This window comes from Stegostoma tigrinum, chromosome 29, assembly GCF_030684315.1.
Source record: "Stegostoma tigrinum isolate sSteTig4 chromosome 29, sSteTig4.hap1, whole genome shotgun sequence".
NCBI classification, from domain to species: Eukaryota; Metazoa; Chordata; class Chondrichthyes; order Orectolobiformes; family Stegostomatidae; genus Stegostoma; species Stegostoma tigrinum.
In genome coordinates, this window is record NC_081382.1 from 42,091,300 (window position 1) to 42,104,742 (window position 13,443).

General features: G+C 41.2%; 1 protein-coding gene across 2 annotated transcripts in view; it reads right to left on the bottom strand.

Moving 5' to 3' along the window:
* Window positions 1-13,439, bottom strand: part of dync2i2 (dynein 2 intermediate chain 2) — a 42,171-nt gene extending 28,732 nt beyond the window's left edge. The window contains exons 1-2 of one of the 2 annotated variants that reach the window (XM_048559278.2): window positions 12,826-13,439; window positions 1,543-1,652 (exon numbers count right to left, since the gene is read on the bottom strand). In XM_048559278.2, the coding sequence (XP_048415235.1) occupies window positions 1,543-1,652; window positions 12,826-13,161 (446 nt within the window). In that variant the 5' untranslated portion in view covers window positions 13,162-13,439. The remainder of the gene's footprint in view (window positions 1-1,542; window positions 1,653-12,825) is intronic. The other variant, XM_048559277.2, reaches the window with a different exon arrangement.
* Window positions 13,440-13,443: the final 4 nt, after the last annotated feature.

Genomic DNA, 13,443 nt, shown 5'->3' on the forward strand with positions numbered 1-13,443 from the left:
ATCACCATTCTTTTTCATAACATGGACAGGACTTCCCCATGGGTTTTCAGATTCTAACCTCAAATGGGGGTCAGAAGCTGACACTGCATGACAAATAATCAGTAAGTTGCAATTCTTCAACTTTTCCCCTGGAGTGTCAGAAGCTGAGGGGCGACCTTACAGAGGTTTATAAAATTATGAGGGGCATGGATAGGGTGAATAGTCAAGGTCTTTTTTTCCTAGTGTAGGGGAGTCCAAAACTACAGAGCATAGGTTTAAGGTGGGAGGGGAAATATTTAAAAGGGACCTGAAGGGCAACATTTTCATGCAAAGGACATGCGTATAGGGAACAAGCTGCCAGAGGACGTAGTGGAGGAGGATACAATTACATTTAAAAGGCATCTGGATGGGTGCATTAATCGGAAGGGTTTAAGGCGGCTAGGGGCCAAATGTTGGCAAATGAGACTAGATCAGTTTAGGATGTCTGGTCAGTGTGAAGAAGTCGGACCAAAGGATCTTTTTCAGTGCTGTATAACTCGATGACTCTATGGCCCGAAGCTAGTCTCACTATTCAATTAAATATGATGAGCAGGTGCTCAAAGCTGGAAAGCCAACAGAAGGAAACAAGTTGTTTTCTGAAATTGTTAAGTTGAGGGTCTTCTCTCCAAAGTTCTTAAACTTTAAAATAAAGGGTGCCATTAATAAGTATGGGGAAATGCCTCCACAGGACTGTTTCTGCTGCAGCTGCAGACTATCAGTTGGATAGCTTCCCCTTCAGAGAAGTGTCAATACAGTTTTACGGTTAGAAGCAGGAGATTCAGAGGGAATTTGAGGAGTTCTTCCCCCTCGCCTCCAAGACGGTGGCGGGTATCTGAAACTCAATGCTTAAAAGAGTGATAAAGGCAGGAACCTTCAAAAATTAAGGAGTATTTAGAATAACATTTGAAACTTAGCACACAAAGCTACATGTCAAGCATTAGAAATGCACTTAGTGTAGATATATATACTTGATAACTGGTGCAGACACAATGGGCTAAAAGGACTTTTTCCTGTGATGTAAATATAACTCTATATATACACAGCAATAGATTTCAAATAAGTAAAATCTGTTATCTTTAGCTGGTTTGGCATACAATTGACTGCAGATCCACATTTAATGTATTTGACTCTTAACTGACCTCTAAAATGGCCTAGAAAGCAAATTAGTTCAAAAGGCGATTAGGAATAGGCAACAAATGTTTGCCTTACCACACACATCCACATCCCACAAAAGAAAAAATGTTGTCAAAGCCATTGTTATGAGTTTATTCTTCATTAGTAATTGTCTAAACCCAACATGAATGGATCTGTGATCCATCCCCAAAGCAGTATTATTGGAATTGGAAGTGTAGCCACAATGGAATTAAAATTTAAAACCAGTGATCAGCAGAAGAACTTGAGTCTTCTTCCCTTTTCTGAAAGACTCAAACGCAACATCACGAAAGACAAGTATCCATTTTAATTGAGCATGTGACTACCAATAATGAATACAGACCCAATGTTGGTTATTTGTAGCTATCATACCTGCCATATGCACAAGCAATGACAGAGCCTGTCACATTCCAAGACACACCAGTAACGTGCAGTTTTCGCTTCTGTGCTTCTGGATAATGCAGAGTATGTAAACATGAAACCTACAGCAGGATTTAAACAAAGAAACTCATTAAGCAATTACAAAAGGAGCCAGTTACATTATTAAAATTAATTTACTGACTGAAATAAGAATCAAAGTTTGTAGAATCATGTGGTTTGCAATTATAGGTTGCGAAATAATGGATTTCAACCACAGGAGATTATATTTAATCACTAATCACTAAATTTAATTGGCACAAAGACAAAAAATGCACAGCACACCTCAACGTAGAACATTCTTGTCTGTCAATCAACTCTACTGTTTTGTTTTTTGTTATCCCATCCAATTGCTTTTCCACGAAGTCTCTTGCGATACGTCATATTCAATATCTTCGGAAAATCCGTACAAGCTACATCTATATATATTTTTCAAGAACCACTAAAATCAATCAAGCTTTGTCTGTAAATAAAATGTTAGTAAAAGCCAAAAGTAATGTAGTTAATATAATGGCCACACCTGCAGCAATGCAGATATATTAAATCACTTGCCATATGCCATTTACAATAGAAGCATATTGTGGTAGGATTCTGGATTTTAATTTGCCTCAAAGAACAGGGGGAAATTATGGATTTATACTTTACTTCTAGTTAACTAAGGACCATGCTTCTCATTAAGTTTTTTTTCTGATATGCCCTCAGAATTTCTAAGTCAGAATAGTGTTTCACTGTGTCAAAGGTACGAAGGAAATTTTTGAAGAGTTCCCTTGAATTGGTGATTTATCTGCCAAATCCAGGTAATATTTATATAGCACCAGAAATAGTCCTTTTAAAAAACCTCAATTTCAAACACCTCTATCAAATGTCCTTTTAAACCTTCTCTGCTTTAAGTAAAATAATTCCAGCCCCTCTGGTTTCCTCACACCACTGAACTGGCTTATCTGTAGTGCTAATTTTGGTAAAATCTCCTCTACACCATCCTCAAGCCTCAACGTCCTTTCTGTGTAGTGAATAAAACTGGATACAACACTCCCTCAGAGGCCTAACCAAATGGCTTATAAAGCTTAAATTCCTAATGGAAACAATTTGTACCTTCTACTCTTTAAACACGCACTTCCCTTTGCATAGAAAGGGCAAACTACCTCAATTTTAACTCGCATATACTGAACATTGCTGACCAAAGAATCCCATACCCTCCCTAAGACACACTGTCATGAACATGGATTTTATTTGTGGTCTAAATTAAATCCTAGGATCTAGCGTACAGGGGGAACAAAACTTGCATAAATATTGGAGAAGTCAACTTACCATTGCATTCTCCTCAATGTCCAAATAAGCATTATCAATAAGCATTGAAAAACCTGGATGATCTAGTAATTACAATATTGCTGGTTTTGGGATTTTGCTGTGTAAACACTAACTGCCGACTTCCTGCAAAGAAACAATGACTACAATTCAAAACTAACTCACTGGTCACAGAACGCTTCGAGACATCCCAAAGTTGGTAAAAGGCACTATTTAAATATAAATATTTTAAAAATCAACTCAATAGAAACATCAACAGGAACACAAACAATCAGAATTTGTTTTGTTATAAACAAACCAAGCCAGAATAAACATAATGGTGCTTCAGGGACAAATGAATAAAGCACTGAAACGTTATGATCAAAATCATGGAAATCTTGACTTCATTAAATCCGAAGTCAATTTAAATGGCAAGCATAACAAAACGAAATTTGCACAATTTTACACAAACTACTATAGGTCAAGACTACAAGATGATAGAGTGATGCCTCTGTCAAATAGTTGGCAGGTGTTCTTTGGAACTGCTCTGGTCTTTCTTTACGACTGCCAAAAATCAAAACAGCTCATGGAAATAAACTACAAAACTAAATGTATGGTATTTCTGAAGAAGGGTCCCAACCCGAAACATCAAGTTTTCCTGCTCGGTCTGCTGTGTTCATCCAGCTCCACACCTTGTTATCTCAGATTCTCCAGCATCGGCAGTTCCTACAATACCCACATGGGCATATCTGTTTTGATAGATTTGGCAGAGGCCACTGCATGTGCACTTGATACCTTGGAAACATACCAATATGGAAGAATACGCAAATATTGGTCTCGTTAGGTTGCTATTTAATATATCCAAGGAACACAATTATTCACAAATTGTTTTTATAAAATTAATTATGGGAAGAGTAGAAGCTATATTATAGTCCAATATTATCTCTGCATAGCTGCACCATCAGGCAAGAATTAAAAGTATTTTACTTTAGTATAAGCAGACCTTGTGTGGAATTGCTCACTGTTAATCATAGTGTACAGTGAAGTATGCAAGAGGAAAGTGACTCGAATCAAGATAGTATACAATTACATCCAGAAGTTTTCAGAATTAAATAACCTTTTTATAAATGCAAGTAAATTAAACAATCAATCTTCAAACAGTTAGACTCTACAAGCAACAACAGAGAAAAATTTCCAGCTGTAGGGCAAACAGCCAAGTACGACATTGGGTATAGAGGGTATAAAGATTTGGCAATAATACAAAGGAGGAACTGGAACATGTCAGAGTTGGGGTAAGAATGTGTGATTTGGTTCACAACTAGATTTGTAGTGTCTGCCAGTAATAGTAACAAGGAAACAGGTCTGATTACATTTAGTGTGAAAAATATAAGGCCTGGAAGTATTCATTTACCAGTTTCCAAGCCATTTTTAAGCAACATATTGAGATATTTCTCCTTTTGCTTCCGTGAAACACAAAGGAATTCTTCCCATGCAAAGATGTTCCATAAATGCAAATACAAAGCTATCATTGCAAGAGATATTTTAAAAATTATTATAGAATTACAGAATCCCTACAGTGTGGAAACAGACTCTTCCGCCCAATAAGTCCACGCCAACCCTAAGAACACTCACTCAAATCCATCCCCCTAATCCACACATCCCTGAACACTATGAGCAATTTAGCATTGCCAAACCACCTAGCCTGCACATCTTTGGACTGTGGGAGGAAACCCACGCAGACACGGGAAGAACATGCAAACTCCACACACAATCTCCCGAGGATGGAATTGCACCTGGATCCCTGGTGCTATGAGGCAGCAGTGCTAGCCACTGTGCCACCCCAACTGCAAACTATTTCCTGCAAAACTAGTGACTCAGTGGATAGCACTGTTGCCTTACAGCACCAGGGACTCAAGTTCAATTCCACCCTCAGGCGACTGTGTGGTGTTTTCACATTCTTGCCCCATCTGCATTTGTTTCCTCCAGGTACTCCAGTTTCCTCTCTCAGTCCAAAGATGTGCAGGTTTGGTGGATTAGCAATGCTAAAATTGCCTATATACTGTACAAGCATGTGAAGGTTAGGTGAATTAGCCATGGGGAATACAGGGGCACAGGGATAGGGTAAGAGGTGGGTCTGGGTGGCATGCATCTCAGAGGGTTGATGTGGATTTTTTGGGCAAAATAGCATGCTTCCCCACTTTAGGGATTCTATGATTTCAATGCTTTCCCCGTGGGATTCGTACTCAAAACTGCCAAATGGATGATCCATCTTGGCCTCCTCCTAAAATTCCCAGTTATTTCAGCTAAATCAGTCCACTCTGCGGGATATCATGATATGCCCGAACACATCACTGGCCTTTCACATAGCCCCTGACATCTCTGCCACAATAGTACTGAAGACTTGTGCTCCAAAACCTAACCAAGTAGTTCCAGGAGAATTACATGACTGGCATCAACCTCACAATTTGGCAAATTAGCCAGATATGTCCATAAAAAGCAGGGCCAGGGCCTCAGAAGAGATTTACCAGGATGTTGCCACATATGGAAGGTTTGAGTTATAAGGAAAGGCTGGATAGGCTGGGACTTTTTCCACTGGAGCATAGGAGGTTGAGAGATGATCATACAGAGTTTTAAAAATTCATGAGAGATATAGATAGGGTTAATAGTAAGTGTCTTTTCCCTAGGATGGGGGATTTTAAGACAAGAGGACATATTTTTAGGGTCAGAAGAGAGAGATTTTTAAAAAAAAAGAGGGAATTTTTTGTTTTTACACGCAGAATACGGTTTTATGCAAAATGAACTTCCTGAGGAAGTGATGGATGCAATGTTTAGGACACTTACACAAGTACATGAATAGGAAAGATTAGAGGGATATTGGCCAGGAGCAGACAGGTGAGACTAGTTTCATTTGAGAATATGTTAGGCATGGACAGGTTGGACTGTCTGTTGAAGGATCTGTTTCCATGCTGTATGGCTATGGCCGTAACCAATCCAATCCCTCAAATACTGCTCCACCAGACTACTCTCAATCGGCGGCCAGTGTAACAGCATTGTTAAGTAGCAGTTATTCAATAATACTCTGCATATTGATGCTCAATCTGGATTCTACGAGGGCTGAACTACTGACCTCATAACTCCCTTATTCTAAACATGGGGAGAAGAGCCAAACTCAACAGGAACTGCCCTTGACACTATAGTAACATTTCACAGAGCACGGCACAAGAAAAAGAGCTCCAGCAAAACTGCCCTTGATTAGAATCAGTGGGAAAATCCTCCACTGGTTTGAGGCATGCCAACACAAGGAAAATGGGCATAGTTGTTGGAGACCAATCATTTCAATCCCAGGACATCACCAAAGGTATTCTTTAGGGTACATACATTTTAATTAACCAATCAGATAATGCTATGACAAGATGGACTTGAAAGCAGGTCTCTTGATCTTCAGGAAGGGACACATTACAACAGCACTACAAAAGCCCTCTCTTCCTTAGGGTAGATATTTGCTAATCAACCTGTTCAGGGATGTTATTATACACCTCTGGGGCAGGCAGTACTTGAACACAGAGCTCGTGGCTCAGAGGTAAGGGCACTACAACAGCCATGTCCTACGCCCAATCATCTATAGCTGCTTCATCAATGACTTTCCCTCATCATAAAGTCACATATGGAGACATGTGCTGATGACTGCACCATATTCAATGTTCAGCGCCATTTGCAAATCCTCAGATACTGAAGCAAGATGTCTAACATAGCCTAGACAACATTCAGGCTTGGCTGAAGAACAGCAAAATGACATCCATGCATCGCAAGTGCCAGATAAAAGACCATCTTCAGCAAAAGAAAATTTAAGAAACTCCCTCTAATATTTAAATGGCATACACTCTCTAAATTCTGCACTGTGAACATCCTAACCAGAAACTGAACTGGACCAGCCATGTAAATATTGTGGATACAACAGCAGGTCACAGCTGGGAATTCTGTGGCTATCAATTTATCTCCTGACTTGCCAAAGTCAGGTTATCATCAACAAGGCACAAGTCAAGAGTGTGACTTGCCTCTTTCCTAAATGAGTGCAGCTTACCAACACTAAACAGGCTTGACAATGTCCAGGACAAAACAGCCTGCATGATTAGTTCTTATGCCATTGGTGGCATGACAAAGTTGGGAGTGCACAAGAGACAGGACATCTCAAAGTTGTGGGTTGAAGGGGATTTCACAAAGCAAAAAGGGATTTGAAAATAAGCATGGGAGTTTTAAAATCAAGATGCTGCCTGACCAGAAGGCCACAAATCACAGGAATGAACAGGAATAGATTTGCAAAGTTATAGAGGGCAGAATGTGAGAGAACCGCCAGGAATATCGAAATAGGCTAAGGATAACTGGGTGAGAGTTTCAGCAGCTGCAGACATTCTGAAAATGGGGCAAATTCAAGCAGTGTAATGGAAGTGGGAATGGTCTTGGTGAATGCAGAAATAAGATCTAAAGTTCATCTTAGAGTTGAACGCGACACCAAAGTATACAGAGAAGCTACTGCAAGTGATTCTGCGATCAGATAGATAAGAACGGAATAAGATGAGTAGTCCTATTCAGCCAGATGACAGTGCAGAGGTGTTGGAGAAGGATGGTGTGATCAACTATATCGACAATAGGTTGAGAAGGAAGAACAGAGGAAGTTTACCTTTGTCATGGTCACAGAGAATACCAGTTGTGATTTTCACAGAGGGAGGTGATGGTCTAATGGTATTATCTCTGGACTGTTAATCCAGATTCGCAGGAAATGGGAGACAGATAGTGGAATTGTATTCAATTTTTTAAAAAATGGAATTAAGAGTCTAATGATCATAAAACCAGCATCGATGTCAGAAAAACCCATCTAGTTCACTAATGTCCTTTAGGGAAGGAAAGTGCCATTCTAACCTGGTCTGGCCTACATGTGACTCCGGACCCACAGAAACATGATTGGCTCTGAACTGCCTTCTGGCTATTTAGTGATGGACAATAAATGCAACATATTCATCCCATTAATGAATAAAGAAAGAAAAAAAGTGCTTCAGTACGACAGCAAGGGTATAAACCCAATTAGAAAGGGTTCCAATTCACATTAGGAATTCAGGAAAGACGGAACCAGATTTGGGAGGTTACAACATCTCAAAGACAAGGGAAATGGAAGCTGGAGATGGGATGGTAGTTTGCAAGGACAGAAAAGCAAAGATTGTCTTTAAAGAAATGGGGATATGGCAATAAATTTGATGGAAAAGGAGACAAAACCTAAAGATAACCATTTTGTTATCATTTAACATGGGGGCTAGAAATGGACTGTCTCTATTTTCAGCATTTCAGCTGAATTGGACAGAGGAAAAGGGAGGTGCGATAGGGTTAGGGTTAGGGTTCTCATGGACTGAAGAGCTCAGAGAGGACAATGATAGGAGATGAAAAAAAATCTAGAGAATGAGGAGAATTCAGGACAAGGGCAGGGAAGCACATCAAAGGAACCTTAGCCAGGTGAGCTGGTGAAGGGAGCAAAACAGCAGAAACTGTTGATCAGATTATTTCAATTTATGTAACAAAGAGGTCTGTGAACTGCTCATACTTTCTGACGATGAGGGAGGAGGGAAGTGTGCAAGAACTGAAGATGACTGTTTCCAGTTAAGAAAAGAAGTTCATTCCAAGATGATCCTAATGTAGTGACGAGCTATAAATGTAAGCCTTTTTCAGATTATAAATTCAATGGCAAAAGAACAAGAACCTTGTAATATTTATCTACATTATAAATGTAGTAATAATTATTGCCATTTAACATGTTAAGATCACATTTTTAAAAATCACACCTTCCAGAATTTTCCATTCAATAGAAAATGTTTGCAGTTACACAATCTACTCCTATTGCATAATCTTATATACCTAACAAGACTAATTTAATCATGAAGAATGGATTAATTAAAATTAATGAACAAATTACCATCATATTTGAACCACGATTATTGAAGAACATCTTGTAGTCTCAGAACACTTTACATGATCACAAAATGTTTTAAAAGCTTTACAACCACTGAAGTGCTTTTGAAGTGGAGTACAGCCCTCCACTGTACTCCCTGTACACCCATGACTGTGTTGTCAAATTCCGAACAAATGCCATCTACAAGTTTGCTGATGACTCCATGGTAGGATGGATATCAAACGACAAGTCAGAATACAGAAAGAAGACAGAGGGCTTGGTGACCTGGTGCAATAAGAACAACGTCTCGCTCAACCATCAAACTTCCCACCTAAATGGCTAGCACGAGGGGTCATAGTTTTAAGCTGGTTGGTGGAAAGTATAGAGGGGATGTCAGAGGCAGGTTCTTTACGCAGAGAGTTGTGAGAGCATGGAATGCGTTGCCAGCAGCAGTTGTGGAAGCAAGGTCATTGGGGTCATTTAAGAGACTGCTGGACATGTATATGGTCACAGAAATTTGAGGGTGCATACATGAGGATCAATGGTCGGCACAACATTGTGGGCTGAAGGGCCTGTTCTGTGCTGTACTGTTCTATGTTCTATGTTCTATAGATGCAACAGTCAAGATGACACATCAATGCCTCTTCTTCTTCAGACAGCTCAGAAAATTTGGCGTGTCCACAAGGTTCCTCATCAACTTTTAGAAATGCACCACTGAAAGCATACTGTCCAGATGCATAAGGGCCTGGTAATGGCAACTGCTCTGCCCAGAACCGTAAGAAACTACAGAAGGTCTGGACTGTGCACAAAACCATCATGGAAGACAACCCTCCATCAATGGACTCCTTCCACCTGGCCCATAGCCATGGAAAGGCTGCTAACATCAAAGACTCCACTACACCCGAACAATGCTCTCCTACAACATCTTCCCTCAGGCAGAAGATACAGAAGTTTGAACACACACATCAGCAGGCTCAAGAACAGCTTCTTGCTGTTGTTAGACTGATGCATGGATTCTCTAACTTCAAGTAATGCTGATCTCGCTAACGAAACCTCTGTGCAGCCTAACCTGCATGCCTCTGGCTAGTTTTTTTTCCCCCCACCCTATGATCTGTATGTCCTTACTTACTATGATCTGGCTGCACTGCTTATAAACAAAGCTTTTCACTGTGCTTACATACAGGTGGCCTTAAATCAAGTTTTAAAAACTCAGCACCTATTTGCACATAGCAAGTTCCCAAGACAGCAATGTAACAGATGACCCAGACGTTTTTTTAGTGATTTTGTTTAAGGGACAAATATCAGTTTGGGGCACCAGCACTCCTGCCTTTCTTCAAAATCATGCCATGGGATCTTTTCTACTCACATTACAAAACAGATCCTTAGATTAACATTTCATCCAAAATATGGATATTAATTTTGCCTATCAACCAACTGAGAAACCGGAGTAGTGGTGAACCATGTATTACACACAAAAAAAAATTGCCAAATGTAGGGACAACATGAGAACGCATCTGACTACTTTCAAGAGGAATAGAATACAAGAGTTATACAGAGAGGCTGAACAGGCTGGAGATATTTTCCCTTCAGCAAAGGATGACGGGTGACCTTATTGAAGTTTATAAAATCATGAGGGGCATAGATACGGTGAATAGTCAAGATCTTTTCCTCAGGTTAGCAGAGTCCAAAACTACGTGCATATGTTCGGGTGAGAGGGGAAAGACCTAAAGGAACAACATTTTCATGCAAAGGACAGTACCTGTATGGAATGAGCTGCCAGAGGGAGTGGTGGAAGCTGGTACAATCACAAAATTTAAAAGGCACCTAGACAGGTATATGAATAAGAAGAGTCTAGAGGGATACTGGCAAATGGGACTACATTAATTTATGATGTCCGGTTGGAATAGATGAGTCGGCATGAAGGATCTGTGTCCACGCTGTACAGCTCTATGACTCCATGAAGAGCAGAAATATACTGAAGGTGTAGAAGGCTCTGGTCAGACCACAGTGGAATATCAACGGCAGTTTTAGGCTTCATATCTAAGGAAAGATGCACTGGTGTTGGGGGATGAAGGGCTTGTCATATGAGGAGCAGTTGAGGACTCTGGGTCTGTACTCAATGGGGTTTACAAGAATGAGAGGGGAATCTGTTTGAAACCTACAGAACACCGAGAGGCCTAGATAGCATGGATGTGGAAAATATATTTCCACTTGGAGACACTAGGACCCAGAGAGCATAACTTCAGAGCAAAGGAACTGAGATAAGGAGTAATTTCTTCAGCCAGAGCGTAGTTATTCTATGAAATTCATTGCCTCAGAGGGTTGATTAGTAAGGGAATCAAGAGTTATGGGAAGAAGGCATGAGAATGGAGCCGAGAAAAATATCAGTCATGATCACATGGCAGAGCAACTGGATGAGCCAAATGGCTTAATTCAGCTCTTATCTCTAATGGTTTTATGGACCACGCAAACTATATGAACCAGAAGCAGGCAATTATTCTCAGCATTTTATTTTCTGTAGCACTTTCTAAAAGAACATGGTAAGGAATCAATTTCAATTCTGTAAAGACATACATTAGAAACCTCTTGTGGCTAAAAGCTAGTGTCCATACCCCAAGCAGGTAGTGTACTCCCAGCTTCAAAACAGAAGCAAGCCCACGTGGACACAGGAAGTGCTTCAGTGATACCCTAAAGGCCTTACTGGCAAAGTGCAACACTCCAACATACACCTGGAATCTCTGGCCCAAGACCATCCAAAATGGAAGAATAGCATCTGAGAAGGCATTGAGCACCTCAAGACATGCCACCAGGAAAAACTGGAAGCCCAACAAAAACAGCAAAGGGAGCACATTGCCACAATGCCACACCAGTGCACCACCCACCCCTTCCCACTACCTGCCCCAAGTGTAACAGAGCCTGTGGTAGCCATATCGGTTTGTACAGCCATCTACGAACTCACCCGGAGAGTCGAAGACAGCCACGTTCGTCTGCGAGGGACCACCAATGATGCGACCTGGGCCAAAAGGCCCAGGTTCAAATTCCCTGCCCCAGGCATGTACTATAATGAACAGGTTGACTAAAAGTATCTGGAATTAGAGGAATGTGCATATTCATGATGTCCTGAGATCACAAAAAATGCAATATTACATGAGTTTCTTAATCTGTCTACAAGTTATCCACATTGACTAAATATTGAAAACAGACACTCCTATACTAAGTTTAAAAAGTGATATTAAAGTTAGTATAAATTAAACTAAATATTAAAACACTGGCATGCAGCAAATTTAAGCATGGACGCATTTCAAGTAAAATATATATCTATAACATTGCCGAGCCAACTCTCATTGTTTGCAATATAAACAGAAAACAACGCTGAGCGGGTGAGTGCAGCACCTCGCCACGGAAAAACAAAATTAATATGTCTCAGCCACAATCCCTATTCTGAGCAAGTCAATTTATTGTCGAGTGGTGGTGGCTCGGCACACAGCAAACCCAGTACTTAAACCATCTTTTTCAACAAGTGCTGCCCAACACAACACTTCCACAATCTTTTGACTTTAACCATTATTTGATGTACTTGACTATGCAAAATGTAGTCGCTTCCTATTGTTTGATGGTTGCTTTTCTATCTACCACATCATAATTATACGACAGCATAGTCGATAATGTAACTATCGCCTGCTTCTCTCTTGGGCCATGCATAAGGTCTGCAAAAGGGTTACTGGACTCGAAACATTAACTCTGCTATTCCTCCACGGAAGCTGCCACAGCTGCCGACTTTCATCAGCAATTCCGTTTTTGTTGCATTAAAAAGAGTGTTTAGCCAACAACGACAATGCTGAACCACGATGACAATAATCGAGATTATATTGTCTAAATTACCAGAAAAGTTCGTTTCGCAAACTGCCGTGTGGAATTCCAACTTCAATGAGGAACGCACTTTTGCAAAAAACACGACAAAAATCGCACACGATTTGAAACGCACTCGAACGTCCAACTTTTGTCACTGGCAAACTCACAGTGTTGGGGTGGTCTATCCAGTTGACTTCAAACCCATCGAAGGCGTGGCTCTTGATGTTCTTCATTAACTCCTTGCTCACCATGGGCTCCACCTGCCGGAGAAAGCGGGCCAGGCGCGGGGAATCGATCGACGGCTCCACACTCCCATCGAAGGCCGGCAGGTCTCGGCACTCGACCGGATCGGTCTGCGTGCCGCTTCTCGCGTTGCGTCGAATTTGCACCGAAGCTTCGGTGCGCCGAACTACCGCCGTTTGACAAACTGCGTCACGCAGCTCGGGAACCTTCCTCCAGCGCGAATCAATCGACACGGCCTCCCGGACCTCGTCCGTGAACATAGTGCGGATTCGCTAAGGCGTTGCTGGAGGAACCCCAGCACCAAAATGTCTTCCTCCTCCTCACGAAGCTAAGAGTAGCTTATTTATATATTAAAGAATACGTTGGAGTGTCTAGAACTCATTCACCTCCCACACGCAGTAAAAACTTTCTCTTTCTCCCCTCACACTCCAACACACAGCATAAGTTCAAGAGTGGACGCGGACCCAATGGGGACGACCTGGTCGCCATGACGACCCGCGCCGCCTGACGTCACGGCCGGCTTCGCGCCGCGCGGCCGCGGC